The sequence below is a fragment of the Dipteris shenzhenensis genome, chromosome 26, assembly GCF_047967505.1.
Source record: "Dipteris shenzhenensis isolate YYH24624 ecotype China chromosome 26, Dip_SZ_1.0, whole genome shotgun sequence".
Classification (NCBI taxonomy): Eukaryota; Viridiplantae; Streptophyta; class Polypodiopsida; order Gleicheniales; family Dipteridaceae; genus Dipteris; species Dipteris shenzhenensis.
The window spans coordinates 22037326-22062733 of NC_141621.1; the positions used below are offsets into that span (position 1 = coordinate 22037326).

At 44.9% G+C, this 25408-nt stretch overlaps 1 protein-coding gene across 3 annotated transcripts in view; it reads right to left on the minus strand.

The window, feature by feature from the left end:
* Window positions 1–1871: 1871 nt before the first annotated feature.
* Window positions 1872–25408, minus strand: part of LOC147884822 (CwfJ-like family protein / zinc finger (CCCH-type) family protein) — a 54255-nt gene continuing 30718 nt past the window's right edge. The window contains exons 5-9 of one of the 3 annotated variants that reach the window (XM_087397931.1): window positions 8744–8861; window positions 7756–8469; window positions 7477–7573; window positions 7200–7345; window positions 1877–2336 (exon numbers count right to left, since the gene is read on the minus strand). In XM_087397931.1, coding sequence (XP_087254057.1) covers window positions 2202–2336; window positions 7200–7345; window positions 7477–7573; window positions 7756–8469; window positions 8744–8861 — 1210 coding nt within the window. In that variant the 3' untranslated portion in view covers window positions 1877–2201. Of the gene's footprint in view, window positions 2337–7199; window positions 7356–7476; window positions 7574–7755; window positions 8470–8743; window positions 8862–25408 lie in introns of those variants that run through there. The other 2 variants (XM_087397932.1, XM_087397933.1) reach the window with 2 other exon arrangements.

A 25408-nucleotide genomic window follows, 5' to 3' on the forward strand; every position in this document is an offset into this window, starting at 1 on the left:
ATCCAAGGGATGGATCATGGATGTCATGTTTGTTTTCCACTTATAAGAAGCCTCTCTCTCAGCAAGAAAAACAAAACAAACTGTAGCAAAAGTTGGTGCTTTTTCAGGAGCAGAGACTTCTATCGAGTATGAAAAAGCCAGTACAAGACTACAAAGTCGATGTCAAACCCCAACCACACATCTCCACAAATTGCGTCAAAAATCAGATGGAGCATGGGCAGTTGAAGAGGTCAAACAGGGATGGAGACACTAAAGAAAATTGTATCAACTCTAAGAGAATAGAAGTGGAGAGAACATAAGGAGGTGAATGACTGGAGTGGTCATCATCCCAAGTTTTCAGATGGCCCTGGCTCCAGCAGACCATCTTTTCTTGTATTTTTCCTCTCCTATACAAAGAAGATAAAGAAAATAAAAAGAAATACGCATTAAGTGAGAGGGCTAGAGTGACAGGCTTGAGCTATGGCACTGGGGTTTCTGACCGTGGGAATTTGGAATGTGGACAGTGGCCCTCAAACAGGGAAGGACACCAAAGAAATTTGAATTAACTCAAAAAGAGATGCAAACAAATATAATAGTGAAAAATCTGAATGACTGTAGTGGTCATGATCCCAAGTTGAAAACTAAGGTTTTCGATGGCCCTGGCTCCAGCAAACCATCTTCTTTTGTCTCCTAATACAAAGAGGCTAAAGAAAACAAAGAGAAATATGCATTAAGTGAGAGGGCTAGGGTGACAGGCTTGAGCTATGGTGCTGGGGTCTCTGACCATGGGAATTCAGAATGTGAACAGTCGCCTTCTTCACCCATGGGAAACTCTGAGAAAACCTTTTCATTCTGTTTCAAGTTCCGGCAAGAAAATAAGGACCTAGAGCTGGGTGGCCGTTCCAAGTGAGTAGCATGCCTTGTCCCAACCACTGAATGGTAGTATACTGTCCGTGGTATTGTGATAACACATCTTGTAGAACACATATTATAGTAATGTCTCGACTCTTGTGCCTGGCCTGGGCAGTGGCATTTGGTATGCTCGTTTGCTACTCCCAAAAACATTATCATTTATTGCCATACCATATCTTGTGTGCCGATTATGGTTGAGGGTACCCAAACTTGCAGCAACACACTATATATCTAGATGGATCTAGGAGCATGCCTTGAAAACAAAGCAAGCAGTGTGGTTTTACAGTCATGATGGTCACCTACTAGGACTAGCTACTATGATATCTTCACCTTTATCTATCCCTCTCAGTCTTGGGAGTAGATATTGATGGACTTTATTACAGGCATGCCTAATATGATATCTTCACCTTTATCTATCCCACTCAGTCTTGGGAGTAGATATTGATGGACTTTATTACAGGCATGCCTACCACAACAGGTCAAAATGATACAAACTGGACTATGGTGGGCTGCTTTATTAAGCAGGCATACTATATTCCCCGTAAAAAACCTCTTATGGGCTCAGTAAGCCACTCATATATTAGACATACATCCTCAAGCCCACAAATGAGTATCATTGTGGAGAAGCTTGAGGTGTCGAGTAGACCTCCATGCACCCCCGACACCGCCGGGCCCCTCAGCTCCTGCGTTGATCCCGACACCCGTCGTGCCCCGTGACCCGCCGCACACTGGCGTCGGTCCCACCGCACCCTCCCACCAAGCTCCTGCATCGGTCTCGATCCCTGTTGCCCCCGACACCCCGCACTGGCACCAGCACCTCGAGCTCCCGCGTTGGGCCTGGACATTTGAGATAAGGCCTGTTGAAAATTGTCATAACTTCAAGCAACATTATGCGTTGATGTCAGTATTGATTTCACCCCACAGGACAGCTCATGACCTACATGATTCCCCCACAGATCAGTATATGCAATACAGTATTTAAAAGTATTTTTCTTGCGTCTAGTTCAAGAATGAAGGCAAATGCAGAAATCTCAGCCTAATAACATTAGTACAGTAACATTTAAATTACCAGCTCAACCACTTGTTTCATTGTGAAGCACTATTAATATTAGAACTTATTACAAAATGATTAGCAAGCAATGTGTAGAACTCCGAGAATTAAGACCAAAATCATACAGAGCAGTTTCACCTTGTTCTCATCTGAAGATCACAACCTGCTCTGCTATCGTGATTAACTACACCATCATAGCAAACATTGGAGTGAATACAAAACGTACATTGAAGCAAAAATTTAGGCATGCTTATGCTCATCAACTTTTATCGATTGGACTATATCTTTGGAAATCTTTCTTGAACCTTTCTGATGCCACTATTTCTTCTTCCTTGCTAAGTTTGCATACTCTCCAATCACTTCGCTCTGGAATTCCAAGCAGCTTTGCACATACCTGCATATCAATCATTGATTTAGCATCCCTTTAAAAAAATTCAACGTGACTTTAAACTCAAAAACAAGATACAAGATATAAACTATAAGATCTTTTCAAAGTCAGTGGGGTCCCAATCTTTGACAATGTCCTATAACAAGGATAAACCCCTACATACATCTTGCATGGTAAGGGAATACGTTCTGCTATAGCTTACACATACATTTCTCCTACTTCCAACTATGAGTGCACATCCCTCTCCCATAAAAAAATCTCCCTAACCTCTGTTCACTTAAATGTATTTTAAAAACATAAAACACCCCTAGTATGCACCCACATGCATGTTCCCTATAAAATGTCCTATAATAAGAATAAACCCCTATATACATCTTGCACGGTAAGGGAAATAGCTTACACATACGTTTCTACTACGAGTGCACATCCCTCTCCCATAAAAAAATATCCCTAACCTTTGCTTACCTAAATTTATTTTGAAAACATAAAACACCCCTAGTATGCACCCGTATGCATGTTCACCTTTTTTGGCTAGGGTTTCTGGGTTGGCCAGTTATGAGTACATCTATTTGTCCATGAACACCCCCCTTGGATGCAAAGGTTGTTACATGTATCCCCAGAATCCATCTGGACAAGTGATACCCTAAACTCCAACTAGGAAAATATGCACCTCAATCCTTGCCCTTTCCTTCATACAAGCATCCAATTAGCCTTTTGCAACTTTGGAGAAAATATCTCTAATGGTAGCATAGTTGACTAAGGGACACAGTTCCTTTGTAGAACGAAACTCCACCGCTTTTAGCCAAAGAAACCCTTGTAAGGTCAGAGAAAATTTCGTGAGACTTGAAGATCGTGACCTTGGTTTTGTCAAGGTTTAAATTCATATTATGGCTATTGCAAAACACTTGTATTATGTCCAAATCCCAGGGAGAGGCGCATATGCACATTGTGTGACATGCAGGAGGTTGAGACAGAAGAGCACTTCATCTTCAAGAGTCCTCTTTACTATGAGATCCGAGGGCGTTTCTACTGCCTCTTCAGAGATAGCTATGGGATTTTGGCCCGATTCCTCTCCTACCCAGACAAGCGATGTTTAGCAGGTTTCATTCATGAGGTACTTAGACACCACGAGAGGATACTCCGAGCATGGAGACAGGAGCATACTTTTTCCTTGGCTGATCCCTCTCAGAGCTCTATCACGGAGTTTTTTCAGCCAGATGACATGGACCCCAACGAGACGAGGCCTCGACATGACCGTGACCTGAAACCTGTGACCTGACGGCTCAAACAGAGGGTTGACACACAGATCACACTTGGGGGCATCCCCTCCCTGTTTAGAGGCCCAACCGATGGGGATCATAGTAGCCTGGTTAGGCGCAGAGCTACAACTAGGAGACGTGCCAAGACTGCACCTTTGAGTAGCCGACAACACTCTATTGCCGATTTCATGCCCCCATTGCCTCATCCACCCTAATGTCCTGCTGCTGCTGCTGCTAATGATGATGATGATGATGCTGAGATTGGCATATAGTCGACCATCGACATGACTAGGTTGTACTTTAGGACTTAGTACTACCATTCTGCATTTTTTGCATTTTGCATTGGTGTGGATGCTCATTTAGTAGCTCCACTACCACAGCTCGTTTGTCCAGGTTTTTCACAGTCTCATAGACCCATCGGTCTTCCGAAGACTTTAATAAACTTTATTTCTTTCTTTCTTTCTAGGCCCTCTTTTTCTGTTTGAGATCAACACTACATCATCTGCACCATAGCAAGGTAGGGACAATAAAGTGTGCTAAAGACAACACCTCCCCTTTGAAAGTGTCGATGAATGATGCCAACGGCATCAATGTAGAGCCCAAATAGGGTGGGAGAAATGGGCTGATCTGTTTCTTGCCAACCATACTACCTATCCTCTTGGACATGTCTTGTGAAGTACAAACCCTACCTGTGAACCTCCCATGACTGCCTATATGACCTTATCCTTGATCGCTAGATCTCATAGCCATAAGATAAGAGGAGAGCATGGGAACAAGTCAAGGTCCTTCCAAAAGTCACTAAAACAACAATATGCTATCTAAAGTTAGTATCCATCCTCCTCTTTGATGGTGTAAGTGGGAAGATGTGATCCAAGGTGTTTGATACTTCTCGGGGCTTCTTTGGCAACCGCTAAGTCACCGGATGAATTGCCAAATAGATAGATTATCTGGACATTGTTGTTGCTCCACTGCTACAAGATAGACTCGACTCACTCTTTAGGATAACTTCTTCTGCTAGAGCCTCATAGCATGTCCAGAAAGGGGCCTACACTTCTTGGCCTCTCACTCACATACCCTTGCATTCAACATATTCCTGTACGTGCATCCTAGAGCTGAACCATACACTTTGGCCAACAAATGGCTGCCTATGATAATACTACGATTGCTTCACCCATGGGGTGCCCTATTTTGTTCATTGAGATAATGGTATTTGTGGTCTAAGATATGGGAAATCCTTTGCAAAAGGTTTGTAAAGACTCTGGGGACAATTTTTACAAACCTGACACACTGCAAAAGCATGCTTGTCCCCACAGCTTAGGCCAAACAATGGTGTCAGTTCTCCATCAAGGAATATCCTATTTTGTTTAGATGCTGTTCATACATGAAGAGGACAGAAATGCACAGGGAAAATACATTCAGAAAAGGTTTTGGCTATGGGCAGGTTTGGGCAAAGGAAAGAGGGTGGGACTGCCTAGGCCAATGGATAGAAGCCATGTGGCCAGGCAAGGCCAGCCAAAGGAGCTCTGGGGGGCTACTTATAGCCCTCCTCCTAAAGTCAGCTGGTAGGGGGGCAGAAAGTCGGCCATCTGGATCGGCTATTTGACAGGGGCTCCAATCCTTATAAAGCTGACTCTAGGAACCTCATAACACATCACTTGGAGCAGCAATCCAAGACCATGAAGGGATGTGTCATTTTTATGAGCAAAAACCTATGAGAAGGTTTATCCGAGCGTGTTTTTCAAGAGATTTAAAAAATGATATTTCTTTAAAAAACATGGTTTTTGCACTTTTATTTTCACTAGAACTAGATCCCTTTATCATAAAAATATACAGAATAGTCACACATTCATTTTTACATAACATAAAATTTCTTTTTCATAGAGATCCTTTGTACCCTTGTTATTATCTTTAAAAAGTGTTACAAAATAATTCCTTTAAGAAACATCCCTCATAATCACTGTCAATGTAATAATATTATACATATATAATTACTTATTAAACACATTCATATCAATATGACAAGAGCTTTCTAGTGTTTTATAGCATAAATATCGAAATATATATGGATATGTTTCTAAAGAACTTTAAATTACTATAAATAAGTGTATCACTTTCATAAAATACATGTAATATTTAATAGTATAGATGCAAGATTTTTCAAAATATAAACCCATAGCTCTACTCAAATGGTGTTTTTTGGTCAATTTGAGTGGTTGAATGACTATATTTGGACATTGGACGTGAAAGTTATGTCATATTTAATAGTGTTGTCCAAGGTAGTTTCGCCAACGAAACTACCTTGGAAGACATACTTCAAAAGGGTTTCGCTGGCGAAACTACCTTGATGGCTTGCTTCAATGAGGTTTCTTTGGAGGTCCCCTTTCATGAAGATAGGTTGAGAGAGGGTGACATTGAGTCACCCCTTATTAAGTAAAAGTTGTAAGAAGGATCATAAGGGAATTTTCATAGAGAAGTCTACTTCACATGTGGGTTTCTTCAAAAGCTATCCCATTTTGTTACTCACCATTCCCAAAGATTCATGTACAGATTTGTTGTATAAAATAGGCATTGCTATAATACTTTGCATATTTCTACATAAAACTACGTTTTCTTCCGATCCATTTTTGTCATATTTTTACATAGTTGGAAGCTTTTTTCTCCCCCTTCGTTCGGACGCTCGGAAAATGGTCGTCCCCCACCAAGAAGGAGCAGCAGCAGGACCATCCTTGGGCCTATAGACAGGAGGTGAAGGTGACCTGCAGAGGGCTGCAGACTTAGCTCAAGGAGCTGCCCACCTAGGCCGAGTTTCCAGACAACAAGGTGGAAGAGATCCTTTGGACGGAGAGTCTACATAAGCTCAGTGAAGCACACGAGCTCAAAGATCTAGAGGTGCCATGTATATAGTAGAAGAATCTTTTGGTATCGTATCTTGTCCAGCTTGTGGACGGAAGGAAATATATAAGAGTTGCTTCTATATTGTCTTTGAGCACAGTCTAAGCATGGCACACAAATCATTCTAGTATGACTAGCTGATAGGGTTCTTGGCACACATGCCCTGAGGTCGTCTGAGTTAGGGTGACATCCAGCCCACCGTATGTCTGACAAAGGTAACATCAAAAACTTTCAAAAATAGAACCAGAAGCTTGTTATGGAGCTAGACAAAAATGAAGAACACCTTGCCCTGCAAGGATGGGGCTAGCAGCTGTCAACAGCTGCAAGTACAAGATTGAGAAGCAAGTGCACAATACATATCCGTGAGTAGATTAAACTCAACTCTGCCCATTTAGAGCAATATCGTCACAATCCAAGACAAGAATGAACGACCAAAATTTTGGAACTTGAACGTCCGCATTCAAGGATACAGAATGTATGGAATTTCTATGGAGGTGCCCATCTATCTGTTGCTAAAATATAGGTCTACTAGATTATGTTACATTTCTATTTTAAATTCTCATTGAGTTTCTCATCAATACTACAAAGCTTTCTTTAATCCCATTTTTCAAACACTTAAATGTTCCTTTCTCCTTTTCTAGCTTGAGACTCCAAAATTGAAATACTCATCGAGTTGAAATATATTATAGGAATTACTGTTCAGACATCACAGACTCACCTCACGTCCTAACTGCAGAGGTATATTCTCCCCAGGGTCAAGAGAATGTACTAACACAGTGCCTTCTGGAAGTTCCACATAAAAATAGTTTTTCCCTCCTTGGAGATACTTTTGCAGAGCTTCTGTTGTATTTGATGTATCATCCTCTATCACAGACTTTAAGGAATCAAATTGACAGAAAAGCATAATTTATGGCATAAATACAAATGTAAGACAACATTGAAGATTGTAAGCGCAACATGATGAAAAGAACAGAAAAAACTAAGATCAAGCATACCGGGGAGAATAACATTGAAATCAAATCCCAGTTCCTTTGCTGCAGATATGAAGGCACTCCTTGCTCCAGATGCCTTAGAGAAGGGTACAGGGACAATCTGTTCAAAAGTTCAAACCATCAAAGTACTTATAATTAGCATGTCTCCAAAATGCTGTGCAAAAGAAAAATAGATAGAGAACATGTTAGTAACATCAATACTAACTTACAACCTCGGAATGCCTGATCAACCATTTGTAAATCACTTATCATTATTTTCTTAGAAAAACATTAAGCAGTTACCTGCAAGTGTGCATGAGTCCCTGCTGTCAATTGAAGGTATCGATCATACACTAGCATTGCTTTTCCTTGGCTTTTAAACATTTTCTGCAAGGCCCCTTTGTATCTATGTAGCTCGTCCTTAGCAGCTTGAGGTAGGGAGACTGTTGAGGGGAAGTGCTCAATAGGTAGTACCAATATATGGCCCTCAATAAGTCCACCCTTTGCAAGCGCACAATAGCAGTGTTCACCAACACTGAGCACTAGATGTGCATCCACATCTGGGCTAGCCAAACAAAACCAGCAAGGCCCTGAAGGTTGACTCCTAGACTCATTCAAACTGTGGCGAAATTTGCAGTCAGGTCCTCTTTCGCACTTCCCTTTTGTGACAAAATCAAAGCATGCCCCTTTGAAGAACGGCTTGCTAGTAGCAGTATCATGCTTGAAGTTGCAGGCATCACCGCGAGAACAGGAACCCTTTGAAAGAAACTCAAAACATACCTTCTCTGTCCCCCCATCACCTGTTTTGGGCCTCTTACTTTGAGGTCCAGAAAATCTCCAGTACTGTCCTTCAGAATCGTGTGTGATTAATGATGGATTTGGACTTGCATGAATTTTTTTCAAAGCTGTGTCTTTAGTCAATTTATATGGAGATTTGGTGGTATTGGGAGGGTGAAGAGCAAGTTCTCCAAGGTTCATGGTTGATGCAGGAGTTGGAGACAGTGCATGCAGATATTTCTGGCAATGCCGTCAGAATGAAGTTCCTTAAAAACAGCTATTTCTTCCATCATAACACAGAAACACAATAACTGACCTGACAGCATTCATTAACAAGTTTATACTATCCATTCAGCAAATATGGTTGAGAAAGTTGCATAAACATCTAAACATTGTAATAGGATTTGCGTCTGTGACCACATATGTAAAATTTACTAGTTAGCAACTGTGTTGCAATTCTCTTGCTTTAGGCCACGTTAGACATAAGGAAAATGAAAAAGGAAGTACAACTAACCTGTTTCTGCTCATTCCCAACAGCTGCAAGCCCTACAAATCGTGTAACATGTGGTGAATCTTCATTTATATATGGATCTCTGGTGTAGAAAACCCCCTCAGATCCAGCAACATGATACCTGGTCATATGCATAACAATTTTGTGAAGTTACTAGCTGCCCTATATGGTTAGCTGCAAATACATGGCATGTCCCCAGCACTGCAAAAACCATAAATCCAGTCTGTTATGGAACTTAAGGTTAGCATTCGTTAGCTATGGAAAAACCCAGAACCCTTGAAAAACAGATTGGACATGCCAGTAGTTATATAAACATATAGCTATTTATTATGGAATCATGCAAGGAATCTGTTCTGATGGCAGAAAACTCAACAATAGGAATTTGCATGGTGACTGAACACAATAGAAACACTTGTGTACATAATGCCTTAATTAAATGCCAATCTCTACAACTCACAGATGAAGGATGGTAGAAAGGATCAATGGATTCATCCTGATATTGACATGGTTTTAGAAGACGATTTGGTGAAGAGGATCTATTTCAAGCTGCTGATACTTTGCATTTCCATCTCATTTCTCAATTATGGTTTAGACAATATTACCCTCTGATACATCAGTCAGCATTTATACTAAATCATGAGCTGACTGCATTGTTCCAAGAGGTTCATAACCAGAATAGATGTGTGAGACAAAGTGATTGCAACAGAAATCCAAGTAAAGGGAGAATCGGCATTCTTATTGTCTCTCTGCTATGCTGCAGTTTGAACTCGGATGGGTACACCATATACACTTTATGCATGAAATTATAAAAGATCGGTACTATGCATAGTCTCTGGACCCATTCATTCTTTCTTCCTTCCTTACCACAGCCCTCAGATCCTACACTGCTCTCTTTTGGGCCCTATCATGCAGGGCATGCCTGCATGAAGATAGTATTTTCCTCTTGCTCCCTTGAGCCCCTCTCTCTGCTCCCTTTCATCGGACTCATCCTCCTCTAGCTTCCAAGTCCCCCTACCCTTCTCCATTTTCCCTTTCTTCATCTCCTGTCTCTTTTCTGCTTCATCATTCTCATTAATGAAGGCCCCTTACCCCCTCCCTCTGCACATCTCTTCTCCTTGGGGATTGTACCTCTTGTAGGTCCAGCCCCTCCCTGTGACAAGAGACAGACAAACATTGACCCATTCACAAAGGATACAGGATGCACCACAAAGATGCCCTTCGAAGGCTGTGGCATTAAGTCACCTCTTAGCCTCTCTTACCAAACCACAAAAGGAGGGCCCAAGGGACTATTGAGAGGCAAGTCTCTTAAGCATGTATAGAAAGCATTCCACCCCTGACTATGGGATATGGTCTAGGCCACCTGTACACACAGCAGCTGCACTGCCCCAAGGCCTCTTTAGCCGTTCTAATTGCAGTCTTTTCCTGAATCTCACTGCAATAGACACGGTGTCGGAGATGGTGGCCTTCACCCCTCACATGCACGTGAATATGGTCTAATTGGCCTTGGTTGAGGCATAAATTTGGGACTTTAGTCCCATAAGCAAATATGGGCTTGTATGGTTATATATTGGCCCTCGAACCCATCCTGAGTTCAACCGTCCTAGGACTTTTTGGGGGGCTTTGGATGCTTCAGCCTGTGGGATCATCCCACTATATCTATGGATGAGGACCTTCACAAGGAGGGGAAGTGGGCAATAGTGCGGGATGGACGTCTCATTACCGGAACACGCCGATCACTTGACCGTCCTCCCACATAGGGGGCGGGGTCTATGAGATGCAGGATACCGAGACCCTCGCCTACACCATTTGGAACTGTAATGGTATCCTTTGGTCAAAACCTGGGAATTTCTCGGAGTCCTACACAGGACGTGTCACGGGGACGTGAATCTCATGTATAGCTAACCCCGTGGCTACTTCCGTGGCCGCTTTGGCCGAGGGGACTGGCCTAGAGGAAGCACCCACTTCCTTCAAAGTCCCTAGTTCAATTTTCAGTGCACCTACTAGGCCCAAATGCTAGGGGTTGAGGGGTCTAAAGGTTAGGCCCAAGAGAATCGAATGTTTCATTGGTTTAGAGGGTTAGGAGTTTAATGTGAGGGGCAAACCAATGTTTCATTGGTTTTGGAGGGTTAGAGTATTAATGAGGGGGCCAAGTGGCAACCCCTCATGTCACCAAATTTCTCTTTACTAACCTCTGCTGCATATCACGGGAGTAGCACCAGGATTCTCCTCCCAGCCAATTCTGCTAAGGCACAAAGCAAGCCAGAGATCTACGTTGAAATTCACGTGCATCAAATCCTTCTCTTGTCTCTCTAGCCTTAGCAAACCCCAAATCCCTGGATAGATCTAGATGCCACATGTCATCCATATAGGGCCTTCCTAATGCAACATTTCACCCCTCCCTTGGGATGCATTTAATTCCTTGCCCCTAGGCACAATCTTTGCACTAGGCCCTTGGTCTCAGATCTATCTAGTCTGGTGCTATCAGCCCTCACCTAGGACCTTGACATTAAATCCCTCCCGATCATTTACATGAAGCGCAAACACATATATTACAGAGATAGATCCTATAAGGGAAATGTCGACTGATTCTTCCGAGGTCATGCTACCTCGGCTAGAGCGTAACATTCCTTCCCTCTTCAGACATCAACGTCCTCGATGATAAAGTCTGGGAACACTCTCCGCAACTGATATACGGATTCCTAGGTAGCTTCGGATAGAGGCTGACCATGCCATGCAACCAACACCGTGGGTATCTTCCGATTTCGTATTTGCATTGTTCCTCGGTCTAGGATTCTTGTTGGTTTGCGCCTTGCAATATCCTCTATCTCCTGAAATAAAACCACACCTTCGATTAGTGAGTCACCAGTATGTAAAAATTTCTTTAAACGTGAAACATGAAAAACCGGGTGCACCTTACACCTCTGTGGCAATTCTAATTTATAGGCTACACTGCCTATTCTCTTTAGAATTGACCACGGCCCACAGTATCGAGGTGATAACTTAGCACACTCTCTTGAAGTCAACGACTTCGAGTGCGAAGGAATTCTGAGAAAAACTTTTTCTCCTTCTTCAAATACACTTATAGACCGATTTTCATCCGCATACACCTTGGCTCTATCCATAGCCTGGCAGATGTTAGCTCTCGCAAGTGCTAGCATCTCCCGCATCTGAACTACAAAGTTCGCGGCACTAGGCACTTTCTGAGGTACTCCAACTATAGTTGGATTGGCTGGCCTATAACCATAGTTCAGCTCAAACAAACTGAACCCAGTAGATGAATGTTTCCTGTCATTGTAGGCAAACTCCAACAATGGCAACCACTTGTCCCATGTATGTTGCCTCAATGACACATATGCCCTCAGCATATCCTCTAAAGTCTGGTTGACTCTCTCCGTCTGACCATCCGTCTCAGGATGATCCCCACTACTCATTCCCAACTCAGTCCTTAGTGTCTCAAAGACCGCTGTCCAAAAGTGACCGGTAAACCTGACATCTCTGTCTGACACTATGGATCTAGGCAATCCATGCAGACGAAATATATGTCTAATAAACAAATCCGCTACTTGCGGGGCACTAATAGACTCTCTAGTCGGAATGAAGTGAGCCATCTTGGTTAGACGATCAACCACCACAAGGATAGAATTATACCCTCCTTGTGTTGCAGGTAGCCCTACAATAAAATCCATGGAAATGCTCTCCCACTTACTTAGTGGTATTTCCAAGGACTGTAAAAGTCCGGGTGGCTTCACCCGCTCGGCCTTACTTACCTGACACGAGAAACACCGTGTCACATATTCATGAATATGCTTTTTCATCTTTGGCCAAAAGAAATCTCGCTTCACGAGATCATATGTCTTCTCGACTCCTGGATGTCCCGCACACGGGCTATCATGGCATTGTCGAATGACTTTCTGCCTGAGATCATTCTGACCAGGTACTACAACCTTGCCATTTCTAACTAGCATACCATCCCTTATGGTATATCTTGCATAAGTTTGGCCTTTTCTGGATGCCAGGTCATCCTTTTCATTTTCCCCGGGTTTTAACACATGAGCCTTAGGCCATAAGCTCTGGACAAACTCGTCCACCTTCTGAGTTTCTCTGATCTCGGTCATTAGAGCACTCTCTAATACCGTGAAACTCAGGTTGTGCATAATGCGAGACAACGCATCAGCTACCTTATTGTCTTTTCCTCTTCGGTACCGAATCGTTAGATTAAACTCCTGCATGAGCTCTGCCCACCTAGCTTGGCGGCCCCTCAAGTCAGGCTGTTTACAGAAATGTTTCAGAGTATCATGATCCACATCCACATAAAACTCTGAACCATACAGATAATGCCTCCATGTTTTCAAAGCATGGATAACAGCATACAACTCCAATTCATGAGTTGGCCAATTCCTTTGAGAGGGAGAAAGCTTCTTGCTTTCAAAGGCTACTGGCCTTCCCTCTTGAAGGAGGACTGCTCCTACCGCAATGCCACTTGCATCGGTTTCTAGGAACAACGGTTCCTGGGGATCAACTATTTTTAACACCGGTCCTGTGACCACAGCTTGTTTTATGGTGTTAAAACTTTCCTGTTGATTCTGTCCCCAAACAAAAGGTACTTTATCTGAGGTCAGATCAGTCAATGGCGATACTATTCCGGAATATCCTTTGATATGCCTTCTATAAAACTGGACAAATCCCAAGAATGATCGCAACGCGGTCAGACTCTGAGGGATTGGCCAAGTTAGTATCGCAGCCACTTTCTTCGGATCCATTTCTACCCCCTGTGGAGTAATTATGAACCCTAAGTACTCAAGCCTAACCATACACAGTATAGTTTTCTTTTTATTCACGTAAAGACTGGCTTTCCTCAAAGTACTGAACACTATCCTTAAGTGCTCACAATGCTCAGTAACACTTTTACTGAATATCAAGATATCGTCAATAAAATGTACTACGAACTTTCCGATATACGGACGTAGTAAATCATTCATAAGCATGACGAAGGTCGCTGGAGCATTGGTAAGTCCGAAGGGCATTACCAAAAATTCATAATGACCAAACCTGCTTCTAAAAGCGGTTTTATGCACATCCTCGGCTCTAATCCGGATCTGATGATAGCCGCACTTAAGATCTATCTTGCTGAAAATCACGGCTCCATGTAATGCATCTAGCAAATCATCAATCCGAGCCATCGGATACCTGTGCTTAACAGTGATATTATTCAATGCTCTGTAATCTATACAGAGGCGAAACGTATCATCCTTTTTCCTCTTTATATCACTGGTGAAGCAAAAGGTGAGAAACTTGGTTGAATCTGCCCCAACTTGAGGTATTCTTCCAGTTGCCTACGCACCTCCGCTTCTTCAGCAAAACTCATCCTATAGGGAGGTCTATTTACAGGTTCTGCCCTCGGGATCAGTTCAATCTTATGCTGAACTTTTCGCTCTGGAGGTAACCCATAAGGTAGTTCATCCCTAAAACATTCAGAGAACTCTGTTATAAGATTAGCCAGCTTGGCCATCTCACCACTTTGCGTAACATCAGTGCTAGTCGAAGAATCATCCACCGACTCTACCGATGCTGTGCAAAGGTATAAAAACTCTACTTGAGCCTTTCTGATTTCCATCACGGAAACCAACGGTCCCTGAGGTATATCTTTTTCACCTCGCAAAACATAAAGCACATCATTCATCCTGAATTGATATACGTGCTTTTTCCAATCAATGGCTGGATTCTTCGTAGAATGCCACGCCATTCCCAGGGCTATATCTGCATGAGCAAGCTTGGTCATTTCAAAATCAAGCTTCTCAGCATAGTCCTGAATCCGAAGCTCCAACTGGGTAACCCTTTGGTCCCATACTTCAGTTGAACTTCCATCAGCCATCCTGACGGTATACGCATAGTCAGATGGACTTGTCTTTAGTTTCAGCCTCTTCACGAGCTTGGAGTTAATCACATTGTGAGTTGACGCTGAGTCAAACAACACAATGACATCATGACTGGCCACTTGCCCTTTCATTTTGATTAACTCCGTATCATGGAAGGCTGTATACCCCGTTGCTGCGGGCTTAGATAGGATGTTATCAGGTGCACTCGTCACTAACTTAGTAACAGACACACAGAACAAACAAGGTACTAACCTCTGAGAAGGTCCCGCCAGTTGCATCTGCATATGTTCCGCACTGGGACTCTCCTGCATTTCTACGTCGCATTCAGATATTATCATATCTCTTTCTATGGAAGTAGCGCGTCACCCAGCTAATTAAGGAAGAAAAAAAAAAACAACACAAAGCTAAGGGAGATCAAAGAAAGCTCCCTGGTCAAGTCCTGCGCCTCTGCGTCCAATCGGTGTCTCCGGATCCTGCAGCCTCTGCGTACTGCCTGCTCATGAGTAATAAGACTTCTCTGGTGTCGCGTATCCTTCAAATTGTGCTGTCCACGCCAACCTACGGGCTGTTTATTACAGACGTAGAAATGTGAAAATGAGCGTCGATCAAATCCTCCGTTAGACCCACGAAACACCTTCGACAACCGCTCGTATCACTGTCGTAGCTCCCCAGGTGTCCGTCGTCACGGCACTCCCGTTGTGGCTTCGCTGTAGTCGCCCGATACTATCCGTTAAAGGCACGTATAAACCTTCCGTTGAGGTAATCCAGCGCCCCGCCGATTCGTAGGCCCATCAAAACATTACGGGAACCCCACATCATCTCGCAGGTTACTGGCTCCGTGCACGCTGCCTGTCGACTGGCGCTCCACCAAAGTTTCATCGCAGGCCTAAAATTCCATGCTGCTTCTACTCGCCGCTCACGGGCCGCTGCTGCTCGTTCTAGCGCCTCCCCTCGGACTTCCCGCTGACTAACGTCGATTCTTTTCTTTCTTACGCTCTGCGACAGCTACGTAAACCAGTGTTCGTCCATTCTCTCATTCCAAGCCTTGAGCTCTGATACCAATTGTCACCAAATTCCTCTTTACTAACCTCTGCTGCATATCACGGGAGTAGCACCAGGATTCTCCTCCCAGCCAATTCTGCTAAGGCACAAAGCAAGCCAGAGATCTACGTTGAAATTCACGTGCATCAAATCCTTCTCTTGTCTCTCTAGCCTTAGCAAACCCCAAATCCCTAGATAGATCTAGATGCCACATGTCATCCATATAGGGCCTTTCTAATGCAACATTTCACCCCTCTCTTGGGATGCATTTAATTCCTTGCCCCTAGGCACAATCTTTGCACTAGGCCCTTGGTCTCAGATCTATCTAGTCTGGTGCTATCAGCCCTCACCTAGGACCTTGACATTAAATCCCTCCCGATCATTTACATGAAGCGCAAACACATATATTACAGAGATAGATCCTATAAGGGAAATGTCGACTGATTCTTCCGAGGTCATGCTACCTCGGCTAGAGCGTAACACCTCATGCATGCCCACCTACCCCTTCCTCTCTCTCCATGGTTTTGATGTTTCTTCTTCTTCTTGCTTTGATTCTCACGCACCCAAGGTTTTTTCGTCTTTTGGAATTTTGACCCTAAGGTCTCTCTCCAAGGCTTTCGTACGGCTGTATGGAAGCATTTATTGCTTTAGTATGGAGCTGGGCTGCCTGTACGAAACCTTCACGCTGCTGTACGGATTGGGGATGCTGCTGTTCGGGCTGTTTTGGAGCTGGCACGCACTTCAAGGCAAGCTTTCGGAGCTGTTTAGGACCTCCTGCTTCCTTCCTAGGGTTCCCTTCTTTCATAACAGCTTCTCTCTACTGTTTTATGGCTTCTACACCCGTGAGCCTTGCTCTTCCCTCTCTTTTCAGCTCTCAGAAGTTGTATCCCCATTTTCTCTCTCTTCCCCCTTGGCTGGAAGTCATTTCTACACCCCTGGGGGCCTGGGCAGAGGATAGGAGCAGGAAAGAGCTTGCCCTTCTCCCATGGACAGCGGGTATGGACATTCTGGCTTCTTTCTGGTTTGCTTTAACTATCTTGGAAGCTTGTTGCTTTGCATTTTGTTGTTTGGAGTTCTTTCTGGGCATCACAGGCTGAAAGTAGATACCCAATCACAAAGGGTATGCATGGTTGATGCCAGAGGAACAGATTGGTTGCAGTTTGATGCCTTGAGGCTATTTGAGCATTTTTGGGGATTTGCTTTGATGTCTTGTCACAGTTGTTGAGTTATTCCTTAGCCTTGACCCTGGCATTGGGGTACTAGTGGTGCATTGGAAATTGGATGCAGGCAGAGGCCAAGTGTTGGCTCTGGTAGTGGAAAAATGCTATAAGGGTGCGCTCTTGTTGTAAATCAAATTCCATTCTCACAAGAATTAAATAAATGCCGACAAGGGGGCCAAGGCATTTGGGGCGAGTGGGTGTCTCGTGTGATGTTTCATTAAGCAAGGGCAGCAGCCTACGGACGCACGCCTGCATCATAGCGTAGCCCAAGGCCCAGCAACAGATCCCGGTGGTATGGGACACTAGGCTGGTTAGGATCTGGTTGAGAGTTCGTGCCAGTAGCTCAGCTCGCGGCTCGAAGGAGAAAATCTCTTGATTCGGGATCGCATCCCGTAGATGTCATGGTTGGGTGGTGAGCAGCCTGCTCAGTTTCCTCACGTTTGGTGTGTTCTTGTGTTTGCTTGCAGATTAGAGGTTTCAGGAGTGCTGGGGTCGTGTCATCTAGTCTTCCAGTTTTGCAGTGAAGGCTTTAACCCGTTCATATTCTCTCCCTTTGATTCTCTCACTCACATCCACAACTCACTTTGTGTATTGAGTGCATCATCTTGCAGTTGCAGTTAGTATTGAGCAGGAGAGAGAGTGAGGATAGTCTATCTCCCGCTACATTGGTATCAGAGCTTCAGTTTTCTTTCTTGATATAGGGAGGGTCAATTTAGGGGCAGCTCTATTGGTTTATGGTCCAGACAAGATCCGGCAAGGATACCATGGGCACTAGTGAGCAGTCCAACACTGGGGGGGTTGAGGGTTCAGTGCCTCAACCGCCACCACCACCACCACCCCCACCACAGAATCCTGCAGGTACTTCCATGTCTGCCATGACAGCCATGTTGTAGGCTATGATGCAGATGTAGAAACAAATGTCTGAGGCTCTCTTTATCCGCATGACCCAGCTTCAGGAGATGCGGGAAGATCGTGAGCAAGCCGCCAGAAAGCGTGAAAGGCTAGCTCGAGAGGCCAAAGAAGAACGCGATCGAGAGGCTCCGGAGGCAAAAGAAGAACGCGATCGGGAAGCTCAAGAAGCCAATAGGGCAGCTCAGGAAGCAAAAGACGAATGCGATCGAGAGGCTCGAGAAGCCAAGGAACTCCGAGATCGCGAGGCTCAAGAGGCCAAGGAGCTCCGAGAACGTACTACTCGAGAAGAGAAGGAAGAACCGGATCGGCAACTTCTCATTTCTCTACTTCGACCAGAGGGGGGAGAAAAGGAGAGCCTCCAGCCAAGCCTTCTTTTCCAAGGAAGCTCAACTTCACACGGTACGATGGTAAGTAGGAACCCTTAATGTTGACTTCATGGCTCAATCAGTTCGAAAGTTATTTTTCAGTAATGCCTACGAAGGACAACGAACGGTGCATCCTAGCATCCATGCACCTCACAGGCGAGGCGGTCACCTGGTGGCTCAAGTGGCAGAAGAACCACTATGATGTAGACAAGGAGACACCTCTCTACAACTGGACAGAATTCGTGAAAAATCTTCGATCGCGGTTCTTGCCACCGCAGTACTTGGACAGGCTCTAGAGTCAGTTCTATGAGCTACCCCAGGGAGACACCGAGACGTGAATCATTATGCCAATAAATTCACTCAGGTGTTTATACAGTTGCAATTGGAGGACAGACAGAAGCTGAGCAAATTTCTCCATGGGCTGCGTACAGACATCCAGTGGTATGTCAGAAGTTTCAAGCCACAGAATTATGAGTGTGCATAATTTTGAGCTCATGCATAAGGGTCAAGGATCCAAGCAAGTCAACAGTAAGAAGTCCCAGGATTCCCCACCAAGTGATGGTGGGAATGGGCAGCAGAAGAAGAGCCGGATGGCGAAGGATAGCAATGGCTATGGAGGGTACTTGGATACAGCGACACGAGTACTCTATGCCAAGGAGAACCGATGCTTCCATTGTCATGTGTCAGGCCATAATAAGAAAGATTGCCCGCATTACCAGAAGCTTTTAACAGCAGGAGCCGCGTCAACTGGTTCAGCAACAATAGCTTCAACAACCTCAGTAGTCATTGAGGAGCTTGATGAACAACAGACTATAGGGACAACCTCAGTAGTCATCCAGGAGCTTGAAGCTCAGCAAAAGGGGGAGCCTCGCCAGTTTCCCAATGTTTGAGTTTTATGGACAGGTCGGTGGTCAAAAGGTGTTAAGCCAGGCAATCTCCAATTCTAGAGGACAGGATAATCAAAGGCCAAACCGGCGCAAAGGTCTAATCACTTACAGGTAAAAACACCACAGGTGATACTCCATCAGGACACAAATCAACAACCAAAACCCGGACAAAACTCAACAACCAAAGCCCTGTCAAAAACAGGCTCCTGAAGAGCCCAGGATCGGAGGCCACAAATGGCCCCATTCTGGCCGACCAAAACAAGCCGACCAGACTGACCTGGTCGGTCAATATCTGACCGACCAGACTGATCAGGTCGGTCAGATCTGGGCCGACCAGCTGGTTGACTGACTGGCCCCTCCCTATTTAAAGGGGGGGGGCCTAGGTGCTCCTCACCATTTCATGCTCCAGAGGTCCCTGCACACCCTGAGCCTCTACTGCCTCCTCTGCTGCCTCCACTTCTGCCTTCTGGCTGCCTCTTCCGCTGCCTCCGCTTCTGCCTCCTGGCTACCTCCTCTGCTGCCTCCACTTCTGCCTCTTGGCTGCCTCCTCTTCTGCCTCTTTTTCAGTTCCAGATCTGTCTTCTTCCTGCTCCAGATCTGCCCCCACTTTCTGCTCCAGATCTGTCACTCTTTCCAGCTCCAGATCTGCCCCCAACTTCTGCTCCAGATCTGCCTCAACTTCTGCTCCAGATCTGCCCTGCTCCAGATCTGCCCCCAACTTCTGCTCCAGATCTGCCCTCAACTTCTGCTCCAGATCTGTCCCTAACTTCTGCTCAAGATAATGTTCTTTCTATTCCAAATCTGCAGCAACCCTTGCATCAGTTTGCTGTCTCAGATTTGGTTCAGTTCCAACTTGTGGAGCTAGTGCAGAAGTCCACTACAGTTGCCTTCCCTGGAGGATTGATGTTTGCTCCCTCCAGAGCTTCTCTCTCATATCTTCTCTTGTACTAAGTTCCGTTTGTGATATTAGTCTTCAGTATTGTTTTATTTGTCTCCAAGTATTTTCTTTATATGGTATCAGAGCCAGGTGTGCCAATCGACACCTGAGCCTTGATCTGAAAAGCTTGGAAGATAAATCATCACCTGAAGATGTCTTCTCCCTCTTCCCTGAAGCGGTCTCAGCCTGAATCGACCTCCATTCAACCACCACCTTCGTCATATGTCGAGAGAGAGTCTGCGAGGATTGAAGGTGATGAATACCTCTCCAAACTATTTAAAGAATTTGCTGAATTCCAGAAATGGAAGGAACTTGAAGCAGGTACCCGCACACCTCGTGCCTCTACTTCTCCACGTTTTTCTCCGATACGTCAACAAGGACCTCTATTCAACTCAGAAGAAGCTGAGCAACATCTCAAGTTCGGTGCCGACGAAGAACAAGTATACCCTGACGAAAGAGGACACGCCGGCATGAGAACATTGGGTTATTCGACAGTGCCTATCCCACAAGAATCAGTGCAAGGTATGTTGCCCTATTCCCTTGGTGCAACTCCATCTGTTCAAGGCATAGGAACGAGTAATCACGAGGACACAGATCCATACATGCATGTGAACGCGCGCAGACGAGAAAGGAGAAATGCATCTGACAATGAGTTTGCTTTCGGTCCACATTCTTCCTTCCCTCCCATCCCTCTCATATCTTCCGCTGCCATCTTTCCTCCAGTGGCTTCTCATCCTCCTCCTTCTCCCATGCCACTGGACTCCTATAGTTTATTTCCCTCTATCTCTCCCGCTGCCTCTTTTTCCCCTCTCATGTCATATCCCGCCTCTAATGTTCATCCCTCCCCCTCAGGACCTTCTCCGAATTCTTTTATTCCTCCGGTGGTGCCGCCTCTCCCTTCTTCTCACTCCGCTCCTGTTCTAAATTCTCTTATGCCTCCACCGGTTGCTTCTCCCTATCATTCTCTTTCTTCCTCTCACCCTGTCTCTGCAACAGCCAAACATGCTTTCACTGATATGACTCGTTTTAACGGGTCTAATTATACCACATGGTCAAATCTCATGCGCCATGTGCTTGATTCTCAGGACCTAAGGGAACTCGTTCAAGGTACTGAATCGCAACCTGATCCTCATGTTTATCCTTATCAGGTAGTTCGCTCGTGGCGACATCGTAATGCCACTGCCATTGTCGAAATCATGCAAGGTCTTTTACCTGAATTTCACTCTCAATTACAGCATTTTGATCTTGCCTTTGAGCGATGGGCACATCTCACTGACCGCTATGCAGCTCGAGATCGTACTCGTCGCATCAATCTTGACCATGATCTCCAATAATTCCAGATCCTTGCTGACGATGATCTCAAGGTTAAACTAGCAGATTACCGGCGGTTAGTTGCTGAATTTGCCACAACTGGTCCTCCCAAATCCGAGGATGACCAAGTTACTTTCTTTTTAAACAAACTTCCGCCCAAGTATTTCAGTTTTATGCAACAAATCATTTCTCAACCATCTCTTCCTACTTTTTATGAGTTCGAATGTCAACTTTTGCGTTATGATCGCCTTTACTCTCAGGTCCACCAAAAACATAGCGTTCCTGCTTCAGAGGGGGCTCTTCTCTCCGGGTTTCAAAAAGATCAACCCAGCTCCGGGAAGCCCTCTCCCACTCCTAACTCCAATAACTCCTCTAGTAGTAAACCCGCCTGGCACACCCTTCCCAAAAAGAATAAGTTTTGTCAGCATTGCCAGAGAGTTGGGCATATTGATGATGAATGTCGCTCCAAAGCCAAAGGCATTCTTCCTCAGCCCCCTACCACGACTCCTCAACCACCCCGTTGGACTCCACAGCCCCCTACCACGACTCCTCAGCCACCTCGTTGGCGCCCTAGGAGTGGTCCTCCTCCTCTGAACACTGGTCTTTGGAGACCACAGGGCCATGTCACTAATCATTTCACCCCATCTCCTCCTTTTATCACTCCTGAAGGTCTGTCTGACTAGTCCACTGGAGATTCTCTAGACTTCACTTCTCAAGCCTTGATCCATATCACCGAGCTTGACTCTTCCCCTTCCTTATCTGGGTCAGCTTTTCATACTCTTCCATGTGGCTCTAAATCTTCTTGGATTGTGGATAGTGGAGCCACTCATCATATGACTCCTCATCATGATCTCTTCATTTCTCGCCAACCGGCAACAGGGGGAGTCCGTTGTGGCAATAACTCTGTTGCTACTATTCATGGTGTTGGTTCAATCACATTTGATACTGACAAAGGCCCCAATCTTGCTCAATTGGATCAAGTGTTTTATGTCCCCCAATTAGGGGTCAATCTTCTTTCCGTCCATCAACTTTGCCTTCTTGGTCGCACGGTGCTATTTACAAAGATGCATGTCGACATCATAGATGAGTCCTCGGGACTCCTTTTAGCTCGAGGCGAAGCCCAACCTCATGGTCTGTACTTCATAACTCAATTTCTTGAGACTCCCTCCCATACCGGCTATGAGTTTCATCGGCTTTATGGTATTACAACCCTAAAAGATCCAACTGACAGAGAACGATTATGGCATTATCGTCTCGGACATTTGTCCTATGACTCTTTATATGAAATGTCTCGGGATCATCTAGTTGATGGCCTACCTAAATTATCGCGAGCCAAAGATATTTGTCGTCCATGCCAATTAGGCAAACAAAGCCGAACTCCTTTTGCTTCTCATTCCACTTCTCGAGCCAGTGAGATATTGCGTCTAATCCACCTCGATATTAGTGGCAAATCTCATGTTCCTTCACTGAATGGCTCACAATATTTCTTCTTAATTGTGGATGATTACTCTCGATATCAATGGGTGTTCTTCATGAAAGAGAAATCTGACACTTTTTCTTTCTTTGATACTTGGGCTCGCTTGGTTATGAACCAAACGGGAAAGTCTATTGGGATTGCTCGTAGTGATAATGGCGGTGAATTCATTTCCCATGAATTCACTCAATTCCTTCACGAGCATGGTATCCAACGCCATCTTACATCTCCAAATTCGCCCTCCCAAAATGCTCGTGTCGAACGGAGACAACGCACAGTCATGAACATGGCCCGTTCCATGCTTTTTGCAACCGAGTTGCCTCAACGTCTCTGGCCAGAAGCTGTGAATACTTCTGTCTATATCCTTAATCGTTGCCCTACTCAGCCCATCCTGAACATGAAGCCTTTTGAGGCCTTCTATGGCTACCGACCTTCTATTTCTCATATTCGCATCTTTGGATGCCGCGCGTACACTCATACTCCCAATGATACTCGCGGTAAACTAGAACCTCATGCTGAACTTCTACTTCTAGTTGGCTACTCAGCAGAAGCCAAAGCTTATCGCTTATTTGATCCTCGCACAAACAAAGTTTTGGTTCGCCGAGATGTGGTCTTCGATGAAAGAGATGTTCTGAAAAATTCCTCTATTCTCTCTGCTGATGACGTATCCACTCCTGTTCCCTCCGACAATTCTCCACCCGAAATTTCTTCCTCTCCTCCCGAAACTTCTCTCTCCACCCATTGCTTCTCCTCACGACCCGCTGCCACGCTGGTATCGACAAACTATGAAGGATTCCGGGATTATTCCCTTAGAACTTCCTCCTTCCGGTCCTCGACGCTCTACTCGAACAACTTCTTCCACTACCACCGCCTCCATTTTTACCACGGCCTATATCATACATTCTGAACCTGCCACTTCGCAGGAAGCAGTTCAAAATCCTGCGTGGCATCGTGCCATGGAACAAGAGCTTGAGAGCATTGATCGCAATGAGACCTGGATTTTGGTCGATCGACCCACTCACAAAAAGGTCATCGGAACCAAGTGGATCTTTCGAACAAAACTCAAAGCCGATGGATCACTGGACAAGTACAAAGCTCGCTTAGTAGTGCAAGGATTTCGCCAAAAACATGGTATCGATTATGAGGAAACCCTTGCCCCTACTACTCGATTAACTTCCTTTCGCCTTCTTCTCGCTCTAGCCGCTCATCACCGCTGGTCTATCTATCAGATGGATGTCAAGAGTGCCTTTCTCAATGGCTACCTTAATGAGGAAGTCTATGTGACTCCCCCACCTGGTTTTTCTCCTCCTGGCCATGAAAATAAGGTATTCCGTCCCCGCAAAGCTCTTTATGGGCTTAAACAAGCACCTCGATCGTGGTTCCACAGGATAGACACCTTCCTCAAAACTAATGGGTTTCATTCCACTCCTTTTGATCCAAATTTATATATCCATCAATCTTCAGAGGGGGTCTACTTTATCTTACTCTACGTAGATGATCTTTTGCTTTTAGGCTCTACTCCCACTACACTTCAATTCATTAAAACTCAACTCAGCACCACATTTGAAATGACCGATCTCGGTCTTCTCTCCTATTTCTTAGGCATGGAAGTTGTTCAACATTCTGGTGGCATTTTTGTTTCTCAACAGAAATATGCTCTTCAACTCCTTGATCATATCATTCCCCACGAGCCTAAGCTCGCTGCCACTCCCTTAGATCCCACAGTCAAGCTCTCAAAAGACTTGGAGTCTCCTCCCTTTGATGAACATCTCTATCGTCAGGTTGTTGGCAAACTGCTCTGGCTCCTTCACACTCGTCCGGATCTTGCTTACTCAGTTTCCATTCTCAGTCAGTACTTTAATGAACCCAAGCTCACTCATTGGCATGCATGTATTCGTATCTTGCGGTTCATACGTGGTACTTACTCTTATGGTTTACATTTCAGAACAGGACTAACACTACAAGGATACACTGATTCCGATTGGGCTGGCGACCCGGACAATCGCCGTTCTCATGGCGGCTACATTTTCTCGTTTGGCTCGGCACCTGTTTCTTGGTCTAGCCGTAAACAAGAAACTGTTGCTGGCTCTTCTACTGAGGCTGAATACCGGGCCTTGTATGATGGTACCACAGAGGCCATATATCTCCGACATTTTTTGGCAGAGCTACACTTTCCTTGTACTGAACCAACGATCCTCTACGTCGACAACAAAAGTGCCATCACTCTCGCCGGCAATCCCATTTTTTCCAACCGCACCAAACATGTCGGTGTACACTTTCATTTTACTCGCGAGCAAGTGGAATTAGGTACTATTCGATTGATCTATGTTCCAGTTGCCGATAATCATGCTGACATTCTTACCAAGCCGGTTAATCGCCCTACTCTTGAGCATCTCAGCCCACGGTTGGATATTGGTATACCGACTCCTTCTTCTTAGCAGTTTTTTTTTTTTTTTTGTATACTTAAGGAAGTGAACAAATCCCCTGCGAGGGCACTCCTTCAAGTACTTCTTTTTGTACCATCATCTGGGCATTTAGTGAAGATGAAAACCTACTTTGTAGGCATCTTCATCTAAATGAAAACCCTTTTTTAAAAAAAAAAAAGGGCTGATGAAGAAGATAGATCACTCATGGAACACCTCTTT